The 21,402-nt window shown below is 35.3% G+C and overlaps 1 protein-coding gene across 5 annotated transcripts; it reads left to right on the top strand.

Annotated features, from left to right (window-relative positions):
* The first annotated feature begins 512 nt into the window (after positions 1-512).
* LOC109186716 (protein argonaute PNH1-like) lies at positions 513-13,109 on the top strand. 5 transcript variants are annotated; one of them, XM_019336823.1, is made up of 23 exons: positions 513-766; positions 2,028-2,129; positions 8,240-8,614; positions 8,693-8,901; positions 8,995-9,141; positions 9,241-9,374; positions 9,488-9,597; positions 9,668-9,774; positions 9,865-10,003; positions 10,098-10,322; positions 10,417-10,488; positions 10,569-10,691; positions 10,780-10,939; positions 11,028-11,149; positions 11,230-11,367; positions 11,467-11,609; positions 11,707-11,769; positions 11,832-11,895; positions 11,997-12,132; positions 12,206-12,279; positions 12,440-12,534; positions 12,639-12,670; positions 12,810-12,979. In XM_019336823.1, exons 3-23 carry the CDS (start codon positions 8,276-8,278, stop codon positions 12,977-12,979), a joined length of 2,802 nt encoding a protein of 933 aa, XP_019192368.1. In that variant the 5' UTR covers positions 513-766; positions 2,028-2,129; positions 8,240-8,275. The 5 variants fall into 5 exon arrangements, 4 of the variants coding, with proteins under 4 accessions (XP_019192368.1, XP_019192372.1, XP_019192371.1 ...); XM_019336827.1 differs by having other exon boundaries at positions 553-766; positions 8,250-8,614; XM_019336826.1 differs by lacking the exons at positions 513-766; positions 2,028-2,129 and adding an exon at positions 7,028-7,901.
* Positions 13,110-21,402: the final 8,293 nt, after the last annotated feature.

The raw sequence follows: 21,402 nt of genomic DNA, 5'->3' as shown, positions 1-21,402 counted from the left end.
GAGTAAACAGGTCATTTTGGGTCTAATTGCACGAGTTTGTGTTGTTCAGGGATCCAATTGTATTTTGGTGGATTGTTATGCCTTGGAATTGTGCACATTACAATGTGGACACGGTTCTATGTTTATACTTTATAATTATAAAACTCTATGGTCATAATTTTTGAACTTCATAGTCACAATTATTGAACTCTATATTCACAATTACAGAATTCTATGTTCATAATTATAAAACTCTATGTTCATAATTTTTGAACTTCATATTCACAATTATTAAATTCTATATTCACAATTACAGAATTATATGTCTATAACTCTATGTTCATAATTTTTGAACTCTATATTCACAATTTTGAACAATTTTGGAACCGTGTCCACCTTACAAGGTGGACATGGTTCCATGGTATGCAGTTGAGTAGCCTATTTGAATTTTATTTCTATTTTAACCAAAACACATTACTCCATATGTATGTTTTCCTAGTATATATATGTAGGGAGTTAGCTACGACATCGCAGTCCTGGCAAAAACACACAACCATTACTTTGATCACTTCCCATACACCTTATCACTTAGTTCTAACAGTCAAAAAAATCAACTACCCGCAGCGCAGCGGCCCAGGCCACCAACCCTCCACCACTCACAAAATTTTCCGACAGCTCTTCCGGCGAATAAACAACTCATGCAATCTGAACGCAATATATAAAGATTCAGATCCCATCTATCCGAGCTGCAAAAAGAAGAGCACTGAGTCTGATGATGTGATGATGGGTGAGTGAGTATATATGGAATCTTACTTGTTTACACCATTATTCTTTCTCTTCTTTTCTTTTCTTTTCTTTATTCCCCCCTTTCATTTCGCTCTTAATTGTTTTTTTGCGAAGAACAAAATTATACTTTTTTATGTAATTAATTAATTAAACAGTTTAATTAAAGCCTGCAAACATATATAACCATTTTCTGTACTGCACGCTTAAAGCCCTTCTCTCTCTCTCTCTCTCTCTCTCTCTCTCTCTCTTTCTTTCTTTCCATGAAAGTTCTCTTTTCTCCTTGAAGGCTGTGATCCCTTGGTTTTTATATTCCTTTCCTTCTTCTTTACTCAGTGTATATATATATAACTAAGGCAAGTTTCTTTAAAGCTTTGAATTTTCAAGTTTTCTTTTTTTCTTTTCTCATAGTCTTAGTCTTAGCTTGTACACATAACAGCTTAATAACATACTGACAATGTAATAGGACCTTTACCAAGTGGGATTAGATGTATTATTACTCTATTGAAAACATGGGAACTTTAGCAGTCCCGTCGTTGCGGTGGTGTGTCGTGTCTAGTAAAATTGTATTTCTTATTACGACAAAAGCACATGAAAAATAATATAATACAATTTTATCCAATATAAAGTGTGACGTCTTATTATAATTAAGCTTAGCTTGCTTTAATTTCTTGATTCCTCTATTATTATACTGTACTCTTTGGTATTCTCAAACACTTCCAAGACTCGCATTTTGTTGCACTGAACTGGTAAAGGGAAAAAGGCTTCATTTTTGCTCTTTTGCTTAGCTTGCTGTCACTGTTTTCAAGTCCATATATATATTTTAAGTGACCAAAAAAATTCCTTGTTTTTTCCCCAAAGTTAAATAAGTAGTAATAACTTCTTTTGATGCCCCAAAAAGCTCACATCTTGGAGCATTTGAGTTGCCCCTTTTTAACACCTTTTCATGTTCAAAGCACCCTTCATTTCCATCATAATTATTCTCGAATCTTTGAGGCATGCACTTGGGTAGGTAAACTCTCAACCTCCTAAACTAGCTAGCTATCTGTCTAGCCCCCTTCCCTTTTATTACCTTCATTCAATTTTTAGCTTCAGATTTTGCATGAAAATCTAGCCTAGCCTTACAACAACAACAACTCTGATATGCACTTCAAGATCTAACCTTTAGATCATACAGTACATACGGCATATATATTTATATATAGCCTCCCTATATAGAGTACCTAAAACAAATATAATAATAATATATAATGTTTGGTTTGTAGAGACAGGGCTGCTGAGCTTCAGTTAATGATCGTCAGGGAAGAAACATAGCATTCAAGTTGGTTCGCAAAGGATCACAAGCTAAAGATTACGTAATTCACAAGGTATTTTCTCTCCTTTGGCTTTATCCTTCTGCAACATTTTACATTACATTAGATTCTGTGGTACAATAATATTTTTTTTTTGTGTGTTTTTTTTCGATTTTTTATTTTTATGAAAAAATTTTCAGTTAGTAGAAAAAAAAAATAAAACTTGGGGGCTTGGGGTGAGTCATCAAAGGAGTACGTACAAGACAGAAAACCGTAAAAATTATTGCAGCAATAAGTTTTAAAGTTGGTGAGTGTGTTGGGGTAGACATGCATTTACTTGTTTGAATTTAGGGATTGGGAATAGGGATTGAGGGGTCGGCTGGATGCAGACCTTTAAGAAGGGGGAGAGTAATAGCATGCAGAAGTGATATATAATAATAATAATAAGGGCCATTTAGGGTTTGGTCAGTTCCAGACATAACTCAAGTTGATTAATTTACAAAAGTTCAAAACTCTGTTACGATCATTCACCAAAAACTTCGAAAGGGTCCGTGGGGACCCTCAGATGCAATACAATATTTTTTAGATAGATATATATAGGGTTTGGTTTGGGAGTGTGGATTGAGCCTGACCGTCATAATGTGAGATTTACTCTAGACTCAGCTCCTTATAGGTACCAAATACTGATTCTTTCACAGTCCCGCCTAATAGACCACTAAGTCATCTTAATTTACTTTCTCAAAAAATTTTGTCGTGTTGAGATGTGGGAGTTTTGGGAGGAGAAATTTCGTCTTTTGTGAGCATGGTTTGGGGGCGGGTGTGTGAAGTGTTGGTGGATAGTGTGCGTACAATCTCAATCTCATTCTCATTCTCATAATTGCGATTGGGGTTTGGGTGTGTGTTTTGGCGTTTGGTTCTGGGCGGGCCTTATTTTAGTTGTTGGGAATGGACAGATCGACGAGAAGGGAAGGGAATTTACAGCAAAATATTCTTTAGTGTTTTTTCCTCTTTGTCTTTGCATTTATTGACTTTACCCACCCATACACGTGATGGGTGGGTGGGTGGTTAGTTGTTTAAACTATGGGACTATGGGTACGGTGTGACCAAATCTTTGTGCTTTCTATCTTCACCACTTTGCATATTTCCTTTTAGTCTACCAGCCACGCAACAAACGACAGATAGCTAGAGGACCCCCACTCTCCCAACATCATTTCTTACTTTGAATCTTGTCTCACTCGTATATATATTGTCAAAGTAGATAGATTTTTTGTGCGCACCGACATTTGACCATGTCTAATGAGCCATTGGGTCATTGTAACTAATTATATCTTCCCAAATACTTTGTCAAGCTGAGATGTGGGGGGTTTTGGGATTAGGGATCCAGCCTTTTGGAAGAAGTCTAACATTTTATGGAAAAAGAATATCTCAAAATTGAGGGAAATGAATTCAGTAAATTGACCGTTTGGTATTTTATTTTTCACATTTTTTTAGAAAAAAAATACAATTTAAATTCCTGTATTATGCTCAAATATCTTTATTCTGTAGGAGCATTTGATTCTTTAACCAACTAATAGAATCGATATTTCAAGTAATTCTTTTTATGAAATTTAAATTCAATTCATTCTTAATGTTTTTTCATTGAACTAAATGAGTCATTAATGTTGAGTCAAACGATAGAATCTTAGTATTTTGATACGATGTTCAATCAGTTTACGAGTTTAGTCTTTTTCTTTTTGAAATAAATTCACGAGTTTAAATTAGTCGAGTTGTTCTTATTTTATATATATATTTATGTAGAATAATATATATAAAATTCAAAACTTACTTTAATGTATATGTATATATGTATATATTTATATATGGAAAGTCATGAGTTCGAGCTTCAATGGGGTGATATTAACACTTTGTGCTTCGGTAGGCTGAGGAAGTAGTTATGAACAAATACTGCATTGTAACAGAGTTAGTAGTACTCAAAAAATATATTTACAAAATATTTTTTATTATATATTAAGTTAGGTTAAATTTGAGTTCAAATTTTATTGCTTTAAGATTAATAATAATTAGTTGTTTAGTCAAAACTTGTTGGCACTAGTCACTAAGATTGGTTATTTGTAGTGCACGTAATAAGTTGAGTTTATATTAAGAAATTTTAAATCTACTATTTCCCTTTAAAAAAATCTACTATTTGATCAAGGTTTTCAATCTACTTTGATGGAGTTTTTAAATTTCTATCTTTTATGACTCATCGATCACAAGATCTAATCATTATTGTGTGAACCATGGTCATGGATCTTAGATTATCTAGGTAATTATATTACTTCAAATCTGATGTGGCGGTAATGTGATTACCCCCATTTCCTAACTAGGTATAATCTTAGATTACCTTTGTCACTAAAATCACAAGATAAATTTTATTCAAAATGTACCTTGAGTAATGGTCTTTCCCGTAAATTAAAACTTACACACTAAAACATGAACTATAAATATTATATTAAAATTATACAAGTAGTCAATTAAGTTGATAGACTTAACAGCGAATCACGTGGCTCACGAATTGGCTCGAACAATTGGTTCTTCGTCTGTCTCTAAGTCGTGAGCTATTATCCCACCGGCTTGTATTGCTGCTTTTGGAATTCTTAATGAAGTCTGTTTCGTTTGTTTCAAAAAAAGTTGATAGACTTAAAAGATAAAATAAGAATTTGTCAAATTGACACACCACAAGTACATATTAACTTAGCTTACAAGTACCGATATGATATGATCAAGTGTAATATGTAAATCATAAAGTCTAATATACAAAATTGGGAGTGGGTGAAAACTGATACCCAGCCAGCCCCCTTTCTTTAATGCCCAGGCCACAACACTACAAATATAAATGTTAGATAGGTAGGAAGAGTAATTTATGAGTAGTTTTGGCAGGACAGAATAGTTAAAATGGAATAGGTAGTGTTTGTGGTGGTCTCCGCTCTAAAGTGGTGGCGCAGCAACGGTGCAGTCTCTGTACAATAAAATTTAAAGGCCAAACAAATGGTATGTAGCATTGAGTGGAGTGATAATGTAGAGAGAATAAACTTTGAGCTTTGCAGTGGGTCGTCGTTTTCACCAAAGCCCCATCCTTTATTGGTCAATGAATCATTGTTCCCTACCCACACCATTTCGACTATTTGCTTTTTCCTCTATCTGCATTCAGATTTCGAGATGCAAGGTGCTGGACTTACCATATAGTAAGTGTTTGATCCTAGTAAATAATATCAGAGTCAAGTCACGAGTAAAAACTGTGTAGTTAAGACTAGCAGGGTGCTGGAGAGAGGGAGAGAGAGAATTGTTAGGTGGAAGTCGATGAAGGGTTAAGTTCAACATCAGGTAGCTAAAGAATTGTTAGATAGAAGCTGGTGAAGAGCCGAGTCTAGTACCCAGATTTAAACTTAAGTCTATTGTCTCAAAATCGTGGAGTTTAAGAAATTTGTGGTGAATTGAGTGGTGGGTGCTAAAAGAAAAGCTGCAATTCTCATCACTTTTTTGGCTTCCTTTTCCCCCAAAACTTGTTTGCTTGTCTTTAGTGGTGCCCGGCCATCACAGTAGTAGGAAGAAGTCCATCCACTTTCAAACGCTGCTTTGAAGCTATTTATTATTATTATTATTATTATTATTATTTTTTTTTTTTTTTATATTTCTATACTTGTTGAGTGGTACATTACGCTACAAATGTTGTACTATTATTTTTATAAGACAAAGTTGGCCTTACACTGTTAAATTTGTTAGAGTTAAAGTTAATAACTAATTTGGTCATCGACTATGAGGATTTCACCAATCTGGTTCTCGAGTTTCAGAATTCCTCAATTTAGTCCCCGACTATGCTTTTTTTACCTGAAATGGTCCTAACCATTAGACATCCGTTAACTCAGGACCAAATTGGTAATTTTGCTATAGTCAAGGGACCATTTCGGTCATCACATGCACCATTTTCTCTGAAAGATAATTACAGAAATGGTCCATTGACTATAGTAAAATTACCAATTTGGTCCTGAGTTAATGGATGTTTAACGGTAAGGACCACTTCAGGTAATAAAAAAAAAAAAATAAAAAAAAAAAAAAAAAAAGCATAGTCGGGGACTATATTGAGAAATTTTGAAAGTGGAGAACTAAATTGGTGAAATCCTCATAGTCGAGGGACCAAATCGGTAATTAAATCAATTTGTTAATATACATTAAATATTATCATAATTATATTTAATCAATTACTGTATCTAAAAATCTTACTTTAACAATTGTTAATCATTCCATAACAATTACCCAAATTATTAACTATACTTTTTAATATAATATGAATTTTACAAATTTGTATACTACTATTTAAAAAAAGTTGCTTCAATACAACTATAATTTTAACATTAGCATTAACATTGAACATTTATTTATGTATATCGCACGTAAAAGGACTTGTTTGTAACAAGTAATATAGAATTAGATCTACCGGTGTCCCCCTCCCTATTGATCCAAAAAAAGTAATATAGAATTCATTATGCATAATTGTATATATGATTTTTGTATGATACCAATAGTATTATTGGATGTACAACCATATATGTTATATCTTGCTTACAAAAGGTGAAATTCTCTCAATTCAAAGTTTTCATATCTCAATAAGGTACGCCCTAGTATGTAGGAGGACTAATATTTGATGTGGATAAAAAGTCTACTAGATATGTTATACCTGAGTATACTAGATATAAGTTAATACTTGATTATGGTAAAAAGAAAATTGTCTGGTAAAAGAGATTTTTAGCAAATACTCCATGGTAATATAGTATTACCCCAAGAAGCAGATGAGAGCAATTACTTAGAAGGAGGTAGCTTCATCTGAGAGTGTGAGAATTAATTGCACAATTTTGATTGAATTCTTGAAGTGATATAAATGAGAATTCTTGAAGTGATATAAATGAGAGTACAGTAATATAGTGAGTGATGTGGTTTAATGAGAGGTGTATATTTCTGAAATTAGGCAAGAAATCACATCCACCAACATTGAATCCAGAGCCAACCACTTGGACCGTTATGGTGAAACCATTCTGGCAGTGAGTTATGAGACATCCCTATCATGTGTGAACCACCTTGAATCTCAAACCCTCCATTTTTTCACACAGTAATTTATTTATTTTTCACACAGTAATCCTGTTGTCTTCTTGAAATTACCTCTGGGTTGCAGTTAGTAGTAGTTAAAAATCCTCTCCTGCCATAGCTCTCAGCCCAGGAATTTTACCTTTCTGGCACTAGCCCTCCAACATTAATTGCTCTCCTGTCAATCTTAGTTCACAGTCTCCAGCTTTTTACTGTACCTTAATTTTTTTTTTTAAAAAAAAATTATGACCCACAATTTCTGGCTTTCTGCTGCTTGATTAAGATCATTCAAGACTTATTCTTGTCATTTAAGGTTCTTAGTACCTTTTGCTTGCCCACCCACCCTTCATGCTTTGATTGGGATTTGTTTTACAGTATTTACTTTTGTTCTTCTTTCTTCTCATTTGGCCAATGAAGAATTCTTTTCTAAAGAAAAGATCCCAACTTTGATTCTGGTAGTGGATGGGTACAAGAAACCAACCAAAAAATTTCTGATTATTGACCGGAGGATGTTGCAGAAGTCCAGAAGTTCTTGCATTGTTCACGGACCTCAATGGGGGTGGGGGGTGGGGGGTGGGGGGGGGGGGTTAAAAACAAAAGAAGAACAGGGTAAGTAACGTATGGGATTCTGTCGTCATCTGTTCTTCCTGACATTGACACGCCATTGAAGATTTAGTTCGTTAGCATTAAGGAGACATTCACTTCTGTCCCTTCATCCCACCACCTCAGGTGTTTTCAAATGTTTAAAACTTAACTTCCTATATATACACAGTAATTTTACTGTGAAGATTTTGATTTTATTTTTTTTGGGGTTTTGGATTCTTGTTTGTTATTGCCTACTGGGATCTGCATGGTTGCATGGCTCTTTTTACTTTTGGTGTAAACCTTTTCAGGGGGAAAACAGTGCTGCGACAGAAGCGTGTCATATAGAGATTTGATTCTTTCTATCCTATTCCTTTTGCATCTGTGTTTTTTTATTTGTCCTATGATTCTTTTTTATTATTGCATTTCTTTGTCTTACTACCATATTCTTTAGCTTCTGAATGCAATTAATTTTTGGTGTGAAGGGCACATCAGATCAGAGATTCACAAGATCATAGGAAATGCCTCAGTGGCAGATGAAAGAGCCTGAGGAAAAGCATGTGATCTCCAGAACTCCATTGCAGGAGTCGAGGAATCAGAATTCTGTGTCTCGAATCTTGTCGAGATGCGATGGTGAAGAAGAAGCCAAGAGGAGAAGGGGAAGGAGGAAAGGGAAAGGGGTACAAATGGAAAAGATGTTGGAGATAGGTGGTAATAATAATAATCCCCCTTCTTCTTCGTCTGACCGGAGGCTTTCTTTCCCCACTAGGCCTGGCTATGGCCAATTGGGGACCAAATGTATTGTGAAGGCCAATCACTTCGTCGCTGAGCTATCCGATAGGAACTTAAGCCAGTATACTGTAAGCCATTGTTGGTTTAATTTCTCGGGTGCATTAATTCGAGTTAAGTTCTTACAATTTTTTTGTGTTCGAATACAGGTTAAGTTTAGCCCGGAAATTAATTCCACTCGATTGAACAAAGCTATCATGACTGAGTTGGTAAAACGCCACAAAGAAACCGAGCTGGGGAATAGGCTTCCGGTGTATGATGGGAGGCGAATGCTGTACACAGCTGGATTGCTCCCTTTTAACACAAAAGACTTTATCATAACTCTGGCTGATGATGATGAGTGGAGTGGCATCACAAAGTAAGTTAGTTAGTTAGTTAATTGCTATATATGCATTATTTCTCGTCGAATGGATCTTAGTTAGTTAAAACGTTGTTGATTATATCATGTTAGGGAGCGTCGATTTAGTGTCACAATCAAGTTTTCAGCTCAGGCAGACATGGCTCAGTTGCACAATTTTCTCGCTGGGAAACAAGCTGATGCCCCTTTTCAAGTGCTTAAAATCTTCGATGTTGTATTGAGGGAACTTGCATCCCAAAGGTTTAATTCATAATCTCTTCTCCAATCCCCAACCAAGAGATTTCGCATTATTACATTCTCAAATATATATATATGTCTTGTCATTTCGAATGCTTGTAGGTATATATCTGTTGGGAGATTCTTCTATTCTCCTAGTATCAAGAAACCACAGGCTCTTGGTAATGGCTTACAGTCTTGGCGGGGCTTCTATCAGAGTATAAAACCGACTCAAATGGGACTATCACTGAATATTGGTAGGATAGTCTGTAAATCCCACATATCGGTTTCCTTTTATATATGAATCTTGGTACTGCATATTAGTATTGATGTTTTACTTAGAATTAACGGTTTTATATGTTCTGGGCAGATATGTCAACGACAGCATTCATAGAACCTCTCCCGGTTGTTGAGTTTGTAGCTCAAGTTTTAGGACGAGATATAAGTTCCAGGCCACTCTCCGATGCAGATCGGGTTAAGGTAAGATCACCTTATTAGTGAACCGAATAATTACTTACCTAGTACATTTAAAATGTTACTAATTCTGCAGGTTAAGAAAGCCCTGAGAGGTGTGAAAGTTGAAGTTACGCACAGGGGAAACATTAGAAGAAAATACAGAATTTCGGGTTTAACATCACAACCAACCAGGGAGCTAATGTAACATTATATTCACCATTCATTTCTATTATAACTAGCTTTGGTGTTTCTTGGCTACTTATTCATTTTAACTACTTCTGGTGAATATAGTTTTCCCGTTGATGAGGAAAAGAACATGAAATCAGTAATCGAGTATTTTCAAGAGATGTATGGATATACCATTCAATATCCGCATTTACCTTGCCTCCAAGTGGGAAGTCAAAGGAAAGTTAATTATTTACCAATGGAGGTAATTAAGTAGTTGAATTGATTCTTCCCAAATATGTTTAAAATTTTGTCCTTTAGGCAAAAAATTCCAAAAGTCCCGATTTTGGCTTCAATAGGCTTGTAAGATTGTTGAGGGGCAGAGGTATACGAAACGGCTGGATGAGAAGCAGATAACTTCGTTGCTAAAATCTTCATGCCAAAGGCCTCGAGAGCAAGAACTCGACATTTTGCAGGTTGTTAAGCAAAATGGATACAAGGAAGACCCCGTTGCCAAGGAATTTGGCATCAACATTGATGATAAGCTAGCATCGGTTGAAGCTCGTGTTCTCCCTGCCCCATGGGTAACGCTACTATATATATATATGCTTGTGTCTTGAAATTTAGCTTCAGAGCGTGATGATACATATTCACCAATTCGTTTTTCGTTTCTTTTAGTTGAAATACCATGATTCTGGAAAGGAAAAGGAATGTCGACCCCAGCAAGGTCAGTGGAACATGATAAATAAGGTAGGTGCCCGGTTCTCAATTCTAACAACACCGTATTTTTGTTCTAGTACCAGGATCATGATATTGTTCTCCCGTTACAGAAAGTAATTAATGGAAGCACCGTCAACCACTGGGCTTGCATCAATTTCTCGCGTAATGTCCAGGAAAACGCTGCTCGTGGCTTTTGCCAACAGCTAGCCCAGATGTGTCAAGTCTCTGGAATGGTAACATTTTATCATTTAAATTGTTTGGAAACTTATGTTATTAATTTTATACTGCATAAATGGTTTCATTTTTGACCTTTGATATCAGGAATTTAATTGTGAGCCAGTCATCCCGATCTATTCGGCTAAACCAGATCAGGTAAAGAAGGCTTTGAACTACGTTTATAACGTTGCTGCCAACAAACCCGGGGGAAAAGAGCTAGAACTACTCATAGCCATTCTTCCAGACAATAACGGTCCGTTGTATGGTACGTGTCCAGCTAATACTCACTAGTTAACGCATTATTGATCATTCTAGAATAATATACTAATCGAAGTTAGATTCTTGATATTCAGGTACTCTGAAGCGAATTTGTGAAACAGACCTGGGACTGATATCGCAGTGCTGCCTCACGAAATATGTCTTAAAGATCAGCAAACAATACCTGTCGAATGTATCGCTTAAGATTAATGTGAAGGCAAGTTGGAAGTAGTGAATTGAAAATGTTGCTAATTAATATAATTATTTAATAATGTGGTTTTGAAAACGTTAATGCAGATGGGAGGAAGAAATACTGTGCTTTTAGATGCTTTAAGATGGAAAGTTCCTCTGGTGAGCGACATCCCAACGATCATTTTCGGGGCTGATGTTACTCATCCCGAATCTGGAGAGGACTGTAGCCCATCAATAGCTGCTGTAAGAATCTAAGCTTAGCTTCTTGGTTTATTTGACTACTGGAATTAAGTTGTTCGAGCTGAGGATAAAATTTATGACATCTGCTGTTATTTGGTGAAGGTCGTGGCCTCGCAAGATTGGCCCGAAGTTACCAAGTATGCGGGTTTAGTGTGTGCTCAGCCACATCGACAAGAACTCATTCAGGATCTTTACAGAACATGGCACGATCCTCAATGGGGGAAAGTTTCTGGAGGCATGATTAGGTAGGTGTTCGTTCAATATCCTTACTTCATATGCAGCAACGTATTATAGCAGATATGCTTGGAAATGAACATGTTTGTTTGTTTCAACGATTTGCAGGGAACTTTTGCTGGCATTTAAGAAGGCCACGGGACAAAAACCGCTGAGGATAATATTCTATAGGTATTTTAGTCTTATATTTGTAGACCTGTGATGTTTTGTTCTAATTACCTTAACGGGTGTAGGGATGGTGTGAGCGATGGGCAGTTCTATCAGGTTCTACTGTACGAGCTTGATGCTATCCGCAAGGTTTGTGAATTTAGGAATAACTAACTCCTGCAGTTAATGTTTTTAATTCGATCTACTCGTCTTCTAAATCTGTATTACTTCCTGTTGTGCCTCGGCTCCAGGCTTGTGCATCACTGGAACCGGGTTACCAACCTCTGGTTACTTTCATTGTTGTCCAAAAACGTCATCACACGAGGCTTTTTGCTAACAACCATAATGACCGAAACCATATGGACAGGAGTGGGAATGTGTTACCTGGTAAGACGTTTTGATGATTGAATGTTCGTTTTTCTCGTTTGATATAATTGAAATTTATAACAACAAAATGCAGGTACTGTGGTGGATTCTAAGATTTGCCATCCTACAGAATTCGATTTTTATCTATGCAGTCATGCTGGAATTCAGGTAAGTGCTTGAATTTCATTCAAATCAAAGGACAAACCATTAGCAACTTATAGGAATCTGGGCCTGTTTACTAACGGGAAACTGTTTTCTGTTTTTAAATTTTCCAGTTTTCATTCTCTGTTTTCCATGTTTGACCCCGTGGCATCGTTTACATTTGCAGGGGACCAGTCGTCCTGCACACTACCATGTTCTTTGGGACGAGAACAACTTCACAGCAGATGAAATCCAATCTCTGACAAACAACCTTTGTTATACGTAACGAATCTCTTTTCTCTCAATCTAGTCGTGTTACGTTGAAACTCCTTTTTAACTATCTCGCTTTTCCATTATTAGTAACAACTTAACTGCAACGAATGCAGGTATGCACGATGCACTCGGTCTGTTTCTGTTGGTAATCTTCTAACTTTTTCTCTCATTCAAAGCTCTGATGCTCCAGATAGAACTGTGTTTTTTGCTTCTGCATTTTATTCATGTGCAAAGCTGCATTATAATATGGTATCTCACAAGCATCTGTGTTACTATGAATACAGTCCCTCCTGCATATTATGCACATTTGGCGGCCTACAGAGCGCGATTTTATGTCGATAACGACGCCCACGAGAACGGCTCGATGCGCTGCACGCGCACCACGAATGGCTCCGGGGTGCGGCCCCTGCCGGCATTGAAGGAGAAGGTGAAAAATGTGATGTTCTATTGCTAGGCAAAGAGCAAAATAAGGTCATATAAGTTTGAACTGAGTAGGGGAAAAAGAGCTGGAAATGTTTATATAGTAGGGACTAGGGAGTCCTAAATCCTAATGTATGACAAATTTTGAGTCTCAACTCCTTAACCAAATTTTCTATGCTTGACCTCGGCAAATTATCGCAAATTATGTTGTGCAACCGTGTGCACTATGTATGGTGCACATAGTTGCAAAAACGACGTCATTTTGACTAAAAACGCGCGTCCCACTTTAAAAAAAAAATTCAGGTTAGATTCCCGACAATAACATTTTTTGTGTGCATAATTTGAATTATATATCCACAAATTCATAACTATATATCCACGAATTCATAACTATATATCCACAAATTTATAACTATATATTCAGAGTGAACGAATAACACAAATTCCAGAATGAATGAATTAAATATCCACAATGATTGAACTAAATATCCACAATGATTGAACTAAAAATCCACAATGAACAACATAATGTTGTTGAGGGGAATCGAAACTGATTTTTTTTTTAAATGGGACGCGCGTTTTTAGTCAAAACGACGTCGTTTTGCAACCGTGTGCACTATGTATGGTGCACACGGTTGCACAGTATAACTATTTGCAAATTATAGCATGGACCAAGGTCCACCTTGTATTGTGGACCTAGTCTAAAATGATATTCAGATCATGTGACTGTAGTTAATATATTGTGTACCTTCAGTTAATATATTATGCACCTATAAATAAATTGAACCCACATAATGTGTTAAACTGTTAAGTACAAGTGCATAATTTATTAATTGTATGCACAATATATGTTTAACTGTAGATTTAATGGTAACAGGTACATAATTTAATAATTAAAAATACATACTAAATTAACTACAGATGCAAGGTGGAACTTCGTCCATGGTTTTACAAGGCAAATTATACCATGGATCAGGGTCTACTTTGCATCGTAGACGCTGGTCCAAAAATAACATTCAGATTATGTATCTATAGTTGACACATTATGTACTTGCAGTTGATAGTTTTTGTATATGTAGCTATCATATTATGTGTCAGTAATTATCAAGTTATTTGTTTACATGTACAGAAATGATTAACTGTATGTACAGAATGTATTAAGTTAAAGTACAGAATTTTTATATCAGGATACACAATGCAATATGAACCCTGATCCATGGAATAACAATTGCTTGACCTCTACATGGGCTTTAATCTTCAAAATTGGGCCTTACCCATTAACACGAGGCCAATATCTGGTAGTGTCAAGTACCCAACATGGCCCCACTTTAGAAACAAGAACTGAAAATAACTAAACAGTGTGTGGCCGAGGCCATGAAAGTGAAAATGGACCCAAAGGTAATAAAGAGAAACTAAATGGTGCGAAAGTGAAAAAAAAAAAAAAAAAAAAAAAAAAAAAAAAAAAAAGACAGCTGAATTCTAGGACTTTATTATGTCCCCTAAATTAATGAACCATTCATTACATAAATTTAGTTTATCTAACTTTTACACTTACAAAATACATTGGCCTTGTTTGGTAACACAATTAACTTGTTAGTCAATTTTGACTTATTTGATCACATTAGTTATTTGATATGGTTAAACAATTAATATGAGTGTGTAATTAATTAATTTTTTGTAACATTTATTATTCCAAAATGCTAAAATTTAAAAAAATTGTTCGAAACAACTTTTTTGATCATCTTTTTAAGAAAGACATTTTACATGTAATCAATTATTAGTTAACAACTAATTTATCAAACACTTTGCTACAAAAAATTTACCAAATGCTTTTCTACAATCAGCTAAACCCACTAACCCAATCAGCTAACAACTATTTACCAAATACCCACATTATCTAAATTATCTCATTAAAAAAATACATAGTGTGAACGAGTATATTTCACAATTTAGATTCCAAAATATTCTATCAGTATTGTCATTCTTACTCAAAAATTTGTGCAAGATACTCGTGGTAAGTGCAACGAAAACATGACAGCTACGAAGTAACAGAAAATGTGTGAAATATTTTTGTTAGTGTATATTAAAATTTCCTACACTTTGAGGCGGCATTGGTACGGGACCACACAGCTACCTTAATATGAAATGGGGTCCAAAATTCCAGCACTATGATAGCTACATTTAGTATGTGATTGAGTGTAACATGCAACAATAAACTAAAGTTTGAAAAAGATAATATTTTATAAAAAAAAAAAAAGAAAAATTTTAGAATTTTTACGGCATCATAATTAGATACTCCGTATTAATATAATTGTATTGGTGGTACGTATATTTAATGAACATGTATGTACAAATGATTATTGTGATATTTGTTAATTTAATCATAGTTCTAATTAAAAAGAAAACGGAAAAAATGGAGAGTTGAAAGCAATGGAGATATCGTTATCAAGACATGAGAAAAATGGGATGGGAGAGGTTGAGAGAGAAAGAGAGAGAAGCAGAGCGGCAACTCTTGGGGCAAGGTCCATGATGGTGGTCCCCTCCATATTGCAGTCATTGATGACTTGTACACATTGAGGGGGCCCAGAAGGGCCACATCAGACGACCTGGAAAACGGGTTCACGTGGTGGCGTTATAACACCGAGCCTACACATCTCCTATTCCGGAAACTCCTTTTTTTTTTTTTTTTTTTTTTTTTTTTTTTTTTTTTATCAAATGTCTATGATCTCTGAGTTATCATGATTTACATCTTTTTCAAAAGCTCTGTTAGACTGGGACGTGAAAAACACTTGTAATTGAAGATTTTCAACTTTTAGAAACAATGGGTGATTTTTACTCATTTCTTCCGAACTACAAATTAATATATTAAGTTTCTCAGCTTAAGTTACACTGATTCTAAAATTTAGAATCTCTATTCAAGAATCACTGGAAAACAATATATAGTATTGTAATGGTTTAAATTTGAATGGTAAAAGAGTAATGAGAAGGGAGAGTGGAGGTGAAAGGGAAAGAAAGATGTTGATGGAGATGAGAGAGAGATATGGGAATTGAAGGAAAAGAGATAGAGAAAAGAGGGAACAGTAATGCAATGCAGGGTGGGGGACAGAAAGCTCATGTGATTTCCTCTCTGGCTCTCTGCCCACGACACCCCTCTATTACGTTCAACGGGCCCCGTCCCATTATATTTCTTTTTCTCTTATTTTGCGTACCACTACCTCATCTAGATGTGTGTACACAAATATTTGATTCTTCTATATTCAATTCTTTTATCTGTTCATGCTATGTTCACTTAATTTATAAATATTTAATCAAAAGTATATTATTTCATTTTGTCAGGAAGAAAATGATTATTTGGTATTTGATATTGTTATTAGTTCGGGTCACCTTGTACAATAACTAGAATGAGTAGTACGAAAGAAATAACAAGGTCATGCGTTTTACGTGGAAACCCTGAAAGAAAAAAAAAATACAAGTTTTTTAGATTGGATTAGAACGAAATCTATTTAGGGTGTGTTTGGAAACCTGGAAAATGAGTTCTGGAAATCATTTTCCAAGTTTCCATTGTTTGGTTGTGCATGGAAAATCAAGTCAACGGAAATCATTTTCCGTTGACTTTGGAAAATAGGCTTATTTTGGAGGAAAATGACTTCCCTTTTTTTTTGGGGGAAGTCATTTTCCAACTTTTACACCAACATCACACCACCACCAACATCATCAACACCATACCACCACCACCTCACTACCACCATCACCACCACTACTGCCGCCGCCACCACCGCCACCACACCACCACTACTGTCGCCGCCACACCCGCCACCACACCACCACCACCACTACCACCACCAACACCATACCACCGCAACCACTACCACCACCAACACCATCAACACCATACCACCACCACCATCATACCACCGCAACCACAACCACCGCCACCACCGCCACCACACCACCACCACTACCACCACCGCCGCCACCGCCGCCACCACCGCAACCACCGTCGCCGCCGCCACCACCACCACTACCACCGCCGCCGCCGCCACCACCATCACACCACCACTACCACCATCGCCACCACCACCATACCACTGCAACCACCGTCGCCGCCACCATACCACCGCCGCCACCACCACCACCATACCACCGCAACCGCCGCCACCGCAACCACCGCCACCACCATCACACTGCCGCCGCCACCACCACCACGACCATACCACCGCCACCACCACTACCACTGCCACCACCGTCATACCACCACCAATTGTTATTATTATTATTATAACTATTACTATTATTATTATATAACAAATAACACCACTACCACTACACCACCACCACCATAATATTTTTGATATATTATTAGTTACTCCGTATTTTTTTATTATATTTAAAATTATTATTATATTATTATATATTATTAGAAATGTTATAATATTCTAAATAAAATAATTAAAATATTTAATTATACAATTCCACTCATTTTCCAGAAAATGAACCAAACACACAAAAACAGTTTTCCAGAATGCAACCAAACACTGGAAAGGAAAATGTTTTCTGGAAAATGACTCATTTTTCGGAAAACATTTTCCAGAAGTTATTTTCCTGCTTTCCAAACGGACCCTTATAGGATTGAATGATACAAATTTTGACCTACAATACTGAATGCTATTGAAATGTACATTAAATATAAGGGAAACGAACGTGACCAAAAAGTCTATTGATGGCGAGTAGCGCAATCAGAAAGTTAACTAAAGGTGAGCAGCGTGGTTGGAAAGCTAACTAATTGTCTGATCACGCAAGGTCGGGAAGCTTCGATTGGAGTGGTGTAGGTCGGGACTTGGGAGAAATTAAACAACCCTCCTCACCAAGAGCAATAAGTGTCATTTATATATAGGGGTGTGAGGATACATGTCGACCGTTCAGCATGTCTTCCACGTGTCCTTCGGAGATTCGGCGGTGAAGTTATGCTCTTCAAGTGTCCTTAGAAGTCTGACCATGTGATGGGAAGCTTGGTTTAAATCTTGCGGACACTTGACAGTCATTGTGTGATTATTGACCAGGCCGGTCAAGAAGTCTACTAACAAGGCGACTGGTAAGTCTACTTGATAAGGCAACCGGCAAGTATACTAATAATGTGATCAATAACCCAACAGGGTAGCTCAAGTGGTAAATGAGATCTCTTTGTAGGGGAGAATTCCGGGATAATCCGGGTTCGATTCCCACAAGTGACGATTCCCTTTGGGTCAGCTCTCGTGCCTCCCGGAGCGAATGGGGATTAGTCGGGTGGACCCGGACCACCTTGTGGTTTACACCAAAAAAAATAATGTGATCAATAAGTAGATCGACATACACTATTCGAGTCAGGAAATACACTAGGGAAGCACGTCAAGAAGTGCACTTATGAGCCCTCCAGTACACTAGGCGCCCCCTAGGTGCCGAGTAATTTTTTTTTAATTTTAAAAAAAAAAATAAAAAATTTTAAACTAAAAATCGTAAAAATTCATTAATAAAACATAAGGTTGCCATAGTTTTTTCTTACAAACTATTTATTTGAGTGGCTATAAAATTGTTCAAAATATTGTTAAAACCATTTAAATACTTAAAAAAAACTAAAAATAAGAGCAAAAGAAGCATTTTTTAAAGAAATTAGTGGGACAAACTGCCTACGGCGATCTCAAAAAGATACGCAATTTCAAAAAAAAATTGTCCAAAACAGATAACCGAGTCAAAAGTTATGTCTTGCCAAAGTTTCCACACTTTTCAACCATCCTAAAAAATAATTAAAATTTAAAAAAAAAAAAAAAAAACGGCGGTTCAACCGACTAGGCGACCGCCTAGCAACCCGGCCGCGGAGGAAGCCGATTCCTGCCTTCCTCACCGCGGTTAAGCGGCGCCTATGCGCGATTTTTGCAACATTGATTTTAGTACCCCACTTACATACAGAAATAGCATATTTCTCTTAATAGTTGATTATTAATTCGTGTTTGTCAATTTATAAATAGTTAATAAATTTTTTAAAAAGTTTTTGCTATGTCAAAAAGTTATAAAAAGTTGATTATAAAGTTATGTGCAGTAATTCAACCAACAAGTTCTTGGTAACGTGATCACAAAATTTCAAGTTCAACTCCTTGTAAGAGTTATCTATTGAACCTTTTTAATTTGAGTCAATTAGCTATGAACAACCTAAGTTAGTTTACCTCAACTTAGTCTTTTGCTGACTGGGATTGCAAAGTGGGCTTCACCTAGAGCAGACATTCGAATAGCGGCTACAAATTTTTCCATACAAAGTAAAAAAGGAAAGTAGCACTTTCATTATCACGCTTTGAGTTAATTAATTCCAAAATAGTTCCTTGACTATAAATTTTTATCATCAACTTTTTTTTGGGACCATAAATGGTCCAATAACTATTGACTTTTATCAATTTTCACCATTGATTTTCATTTTGACTATTGATTTTGTTCCAAATTTGGTCATCCAATTAAATTTAAGGATAATAATGTAAGAATTTGATTCTTCACATTTTCACTAATGATAAGCCCAATGTATTAAGTTTATGAATCCAATTTGTCTATCTCAACAAGAAGTCAACTTTTACATTATTACCCTTAAATTTAATGTTTACTAAATGAATATTTAATTGAAAGATGAAATTTGGAATAAAATCAATATTTAAGAGATCATTTATAATCAAATTGAAAGTCTATGATGAAAATTGGTAAATGTCAATAGCCAATTGATTATTTATAATCTATTTGAAAGTTAATGATAAAAATTAGTAAATATCAATAATCATAAGACCATTTTTGAAATTAACTCTCACCTTTTATTGCAGTAACTTCTATTTTACATTATCATTACTAGTAAATGTAAAAGACTCAACATTTTTTTTTTTTTTTTTGATAAGATGGTAACATCGAAATAGGATTGAGCAACTAATTTTTATGCCAAAAGTCTTTGATTGAACTTATGAAAATACACAAACTGATTAATTAACATTTTCATTATATGGGAACATATATATAATTGGTTTGAAGTCTTTTTACATGGTCAACATTTGGTTAAATATTTGTTTGACACTTCAATCAATGGTCTAAAAAAGGCCACTCCTTTGAGGGTGTAGGGTGCACTATCAATGTTTTAGACCACTAGCTGTGGAAGTTTGGCCGTGTAATATTCCTCAAATGCACAATAGGTTTATTATAAACATACCATTCCACCCCCTATAAACAATAGGTTTGATAACACCAAATCTATTAATTAATCTTGCCATGGTTTCTTTATATTTATTAGTTATCAGTGACTAATTTAATTTTGTTGTCAATTCATTATGTAAGTCATATCAATGGTTAAAATATTTGGTAAACAATCTTGATCAATATAGTAATGTCCACCCCATCACTTGGATAACAATGACTTGAGGTTCTTGCTTCCCTTTCATGTTTAATGGAGTTTATTTCATATATATTCACACACTCCTGTGAGAACAAACGCCTAAGAGAGAACTAGTAATTGATCAAAGTCATTTATACGAAAAAAAATTAATAAATCAGAAGCAAATATAGAATAAATAGAATGACATTTTTGTAAATAGCTTACACTTTAAAGTGCAATTAAACACACTATATAGTGCAACTTTTAACACTATAGAGTACAGTGCAAGTAAGACTACTCTATTAATAAATTCAAAGGTGTACCATAAATTAATTTTAAACTCCTAGATAGTAAAAAGTGAACCCTTAAACCAAATAGAAAAAATTAAATCATAAAGTTTGAAAGGTAGACCCTAATTGCAATTAATTTTCACATTCAATGCATTTTTTCCTTTTCTTCATGCTTTAAAGTCCATAGATCTTTTCAAATAAACAACTTTGATTGGTTCTTAGTTATTTTCTACAAGTTCTTATTTGATCCAGGGTGGGTTGGGTTGGGTTCTATGCGAGTTTGGTGTATAAAACTCACATCTAACTTTACCCAATGCGAAATTAATATTTTATGACTCACTCCCAACCCAGCCATGTTGTCACTCAAAAGAAACTTAATCAATGTGGGGTGAATTTTGGTGTGTGTGTGTATTTTTTTTTGGGGGCGGATTAAAATTGTCATTCTTACCCCAAAATAAAGATGGACTATTAATATTCTAATTTTGAGAGTGAAAATGTACTACTACAATTGTTAACATTCTTTTTTTCTTTACTGATGATGTTTGATTGATTAAAGATAAAGCAAGTCACTATTTTTTTCCTATTTTTTATCCAACAAAATATTATTGTGACAAGCGTCTTATTATTTGAGAATGCATTTAATTACCATTTCGAGAATAAAATACTCCTTGACACGAAAAGTATCAAAAGGTTGAGGATTACACGTACTGTTGTTTTTTTTTTAAAAAAAAAATTGTCAATTAACATTTTACTCATGGGATTGAAATTAGTATTTTATAATAAATAAATAAATAA

This window comes from Ipomoea nil, unplaced genomic scaffold, assembly GCF_001879475.1.
Source record: "Ipomoea nil cultivar Tokyo-kokei standard unplaced genomic scaffold, Asagao_1.1 scaffold1407, whole genome shotgun sequence".
Taxonomy (NCBI): domain Eukaryota; kingdom Viridiplantae; phylum Streptophyta; class Magnoliopsida; order Solanales; family Convolvulaceae; genus Ipomoea; species Ipomoea nil.
This window is presented reverse-complemented; position numbering and strand designations above follow the sequence as displayed.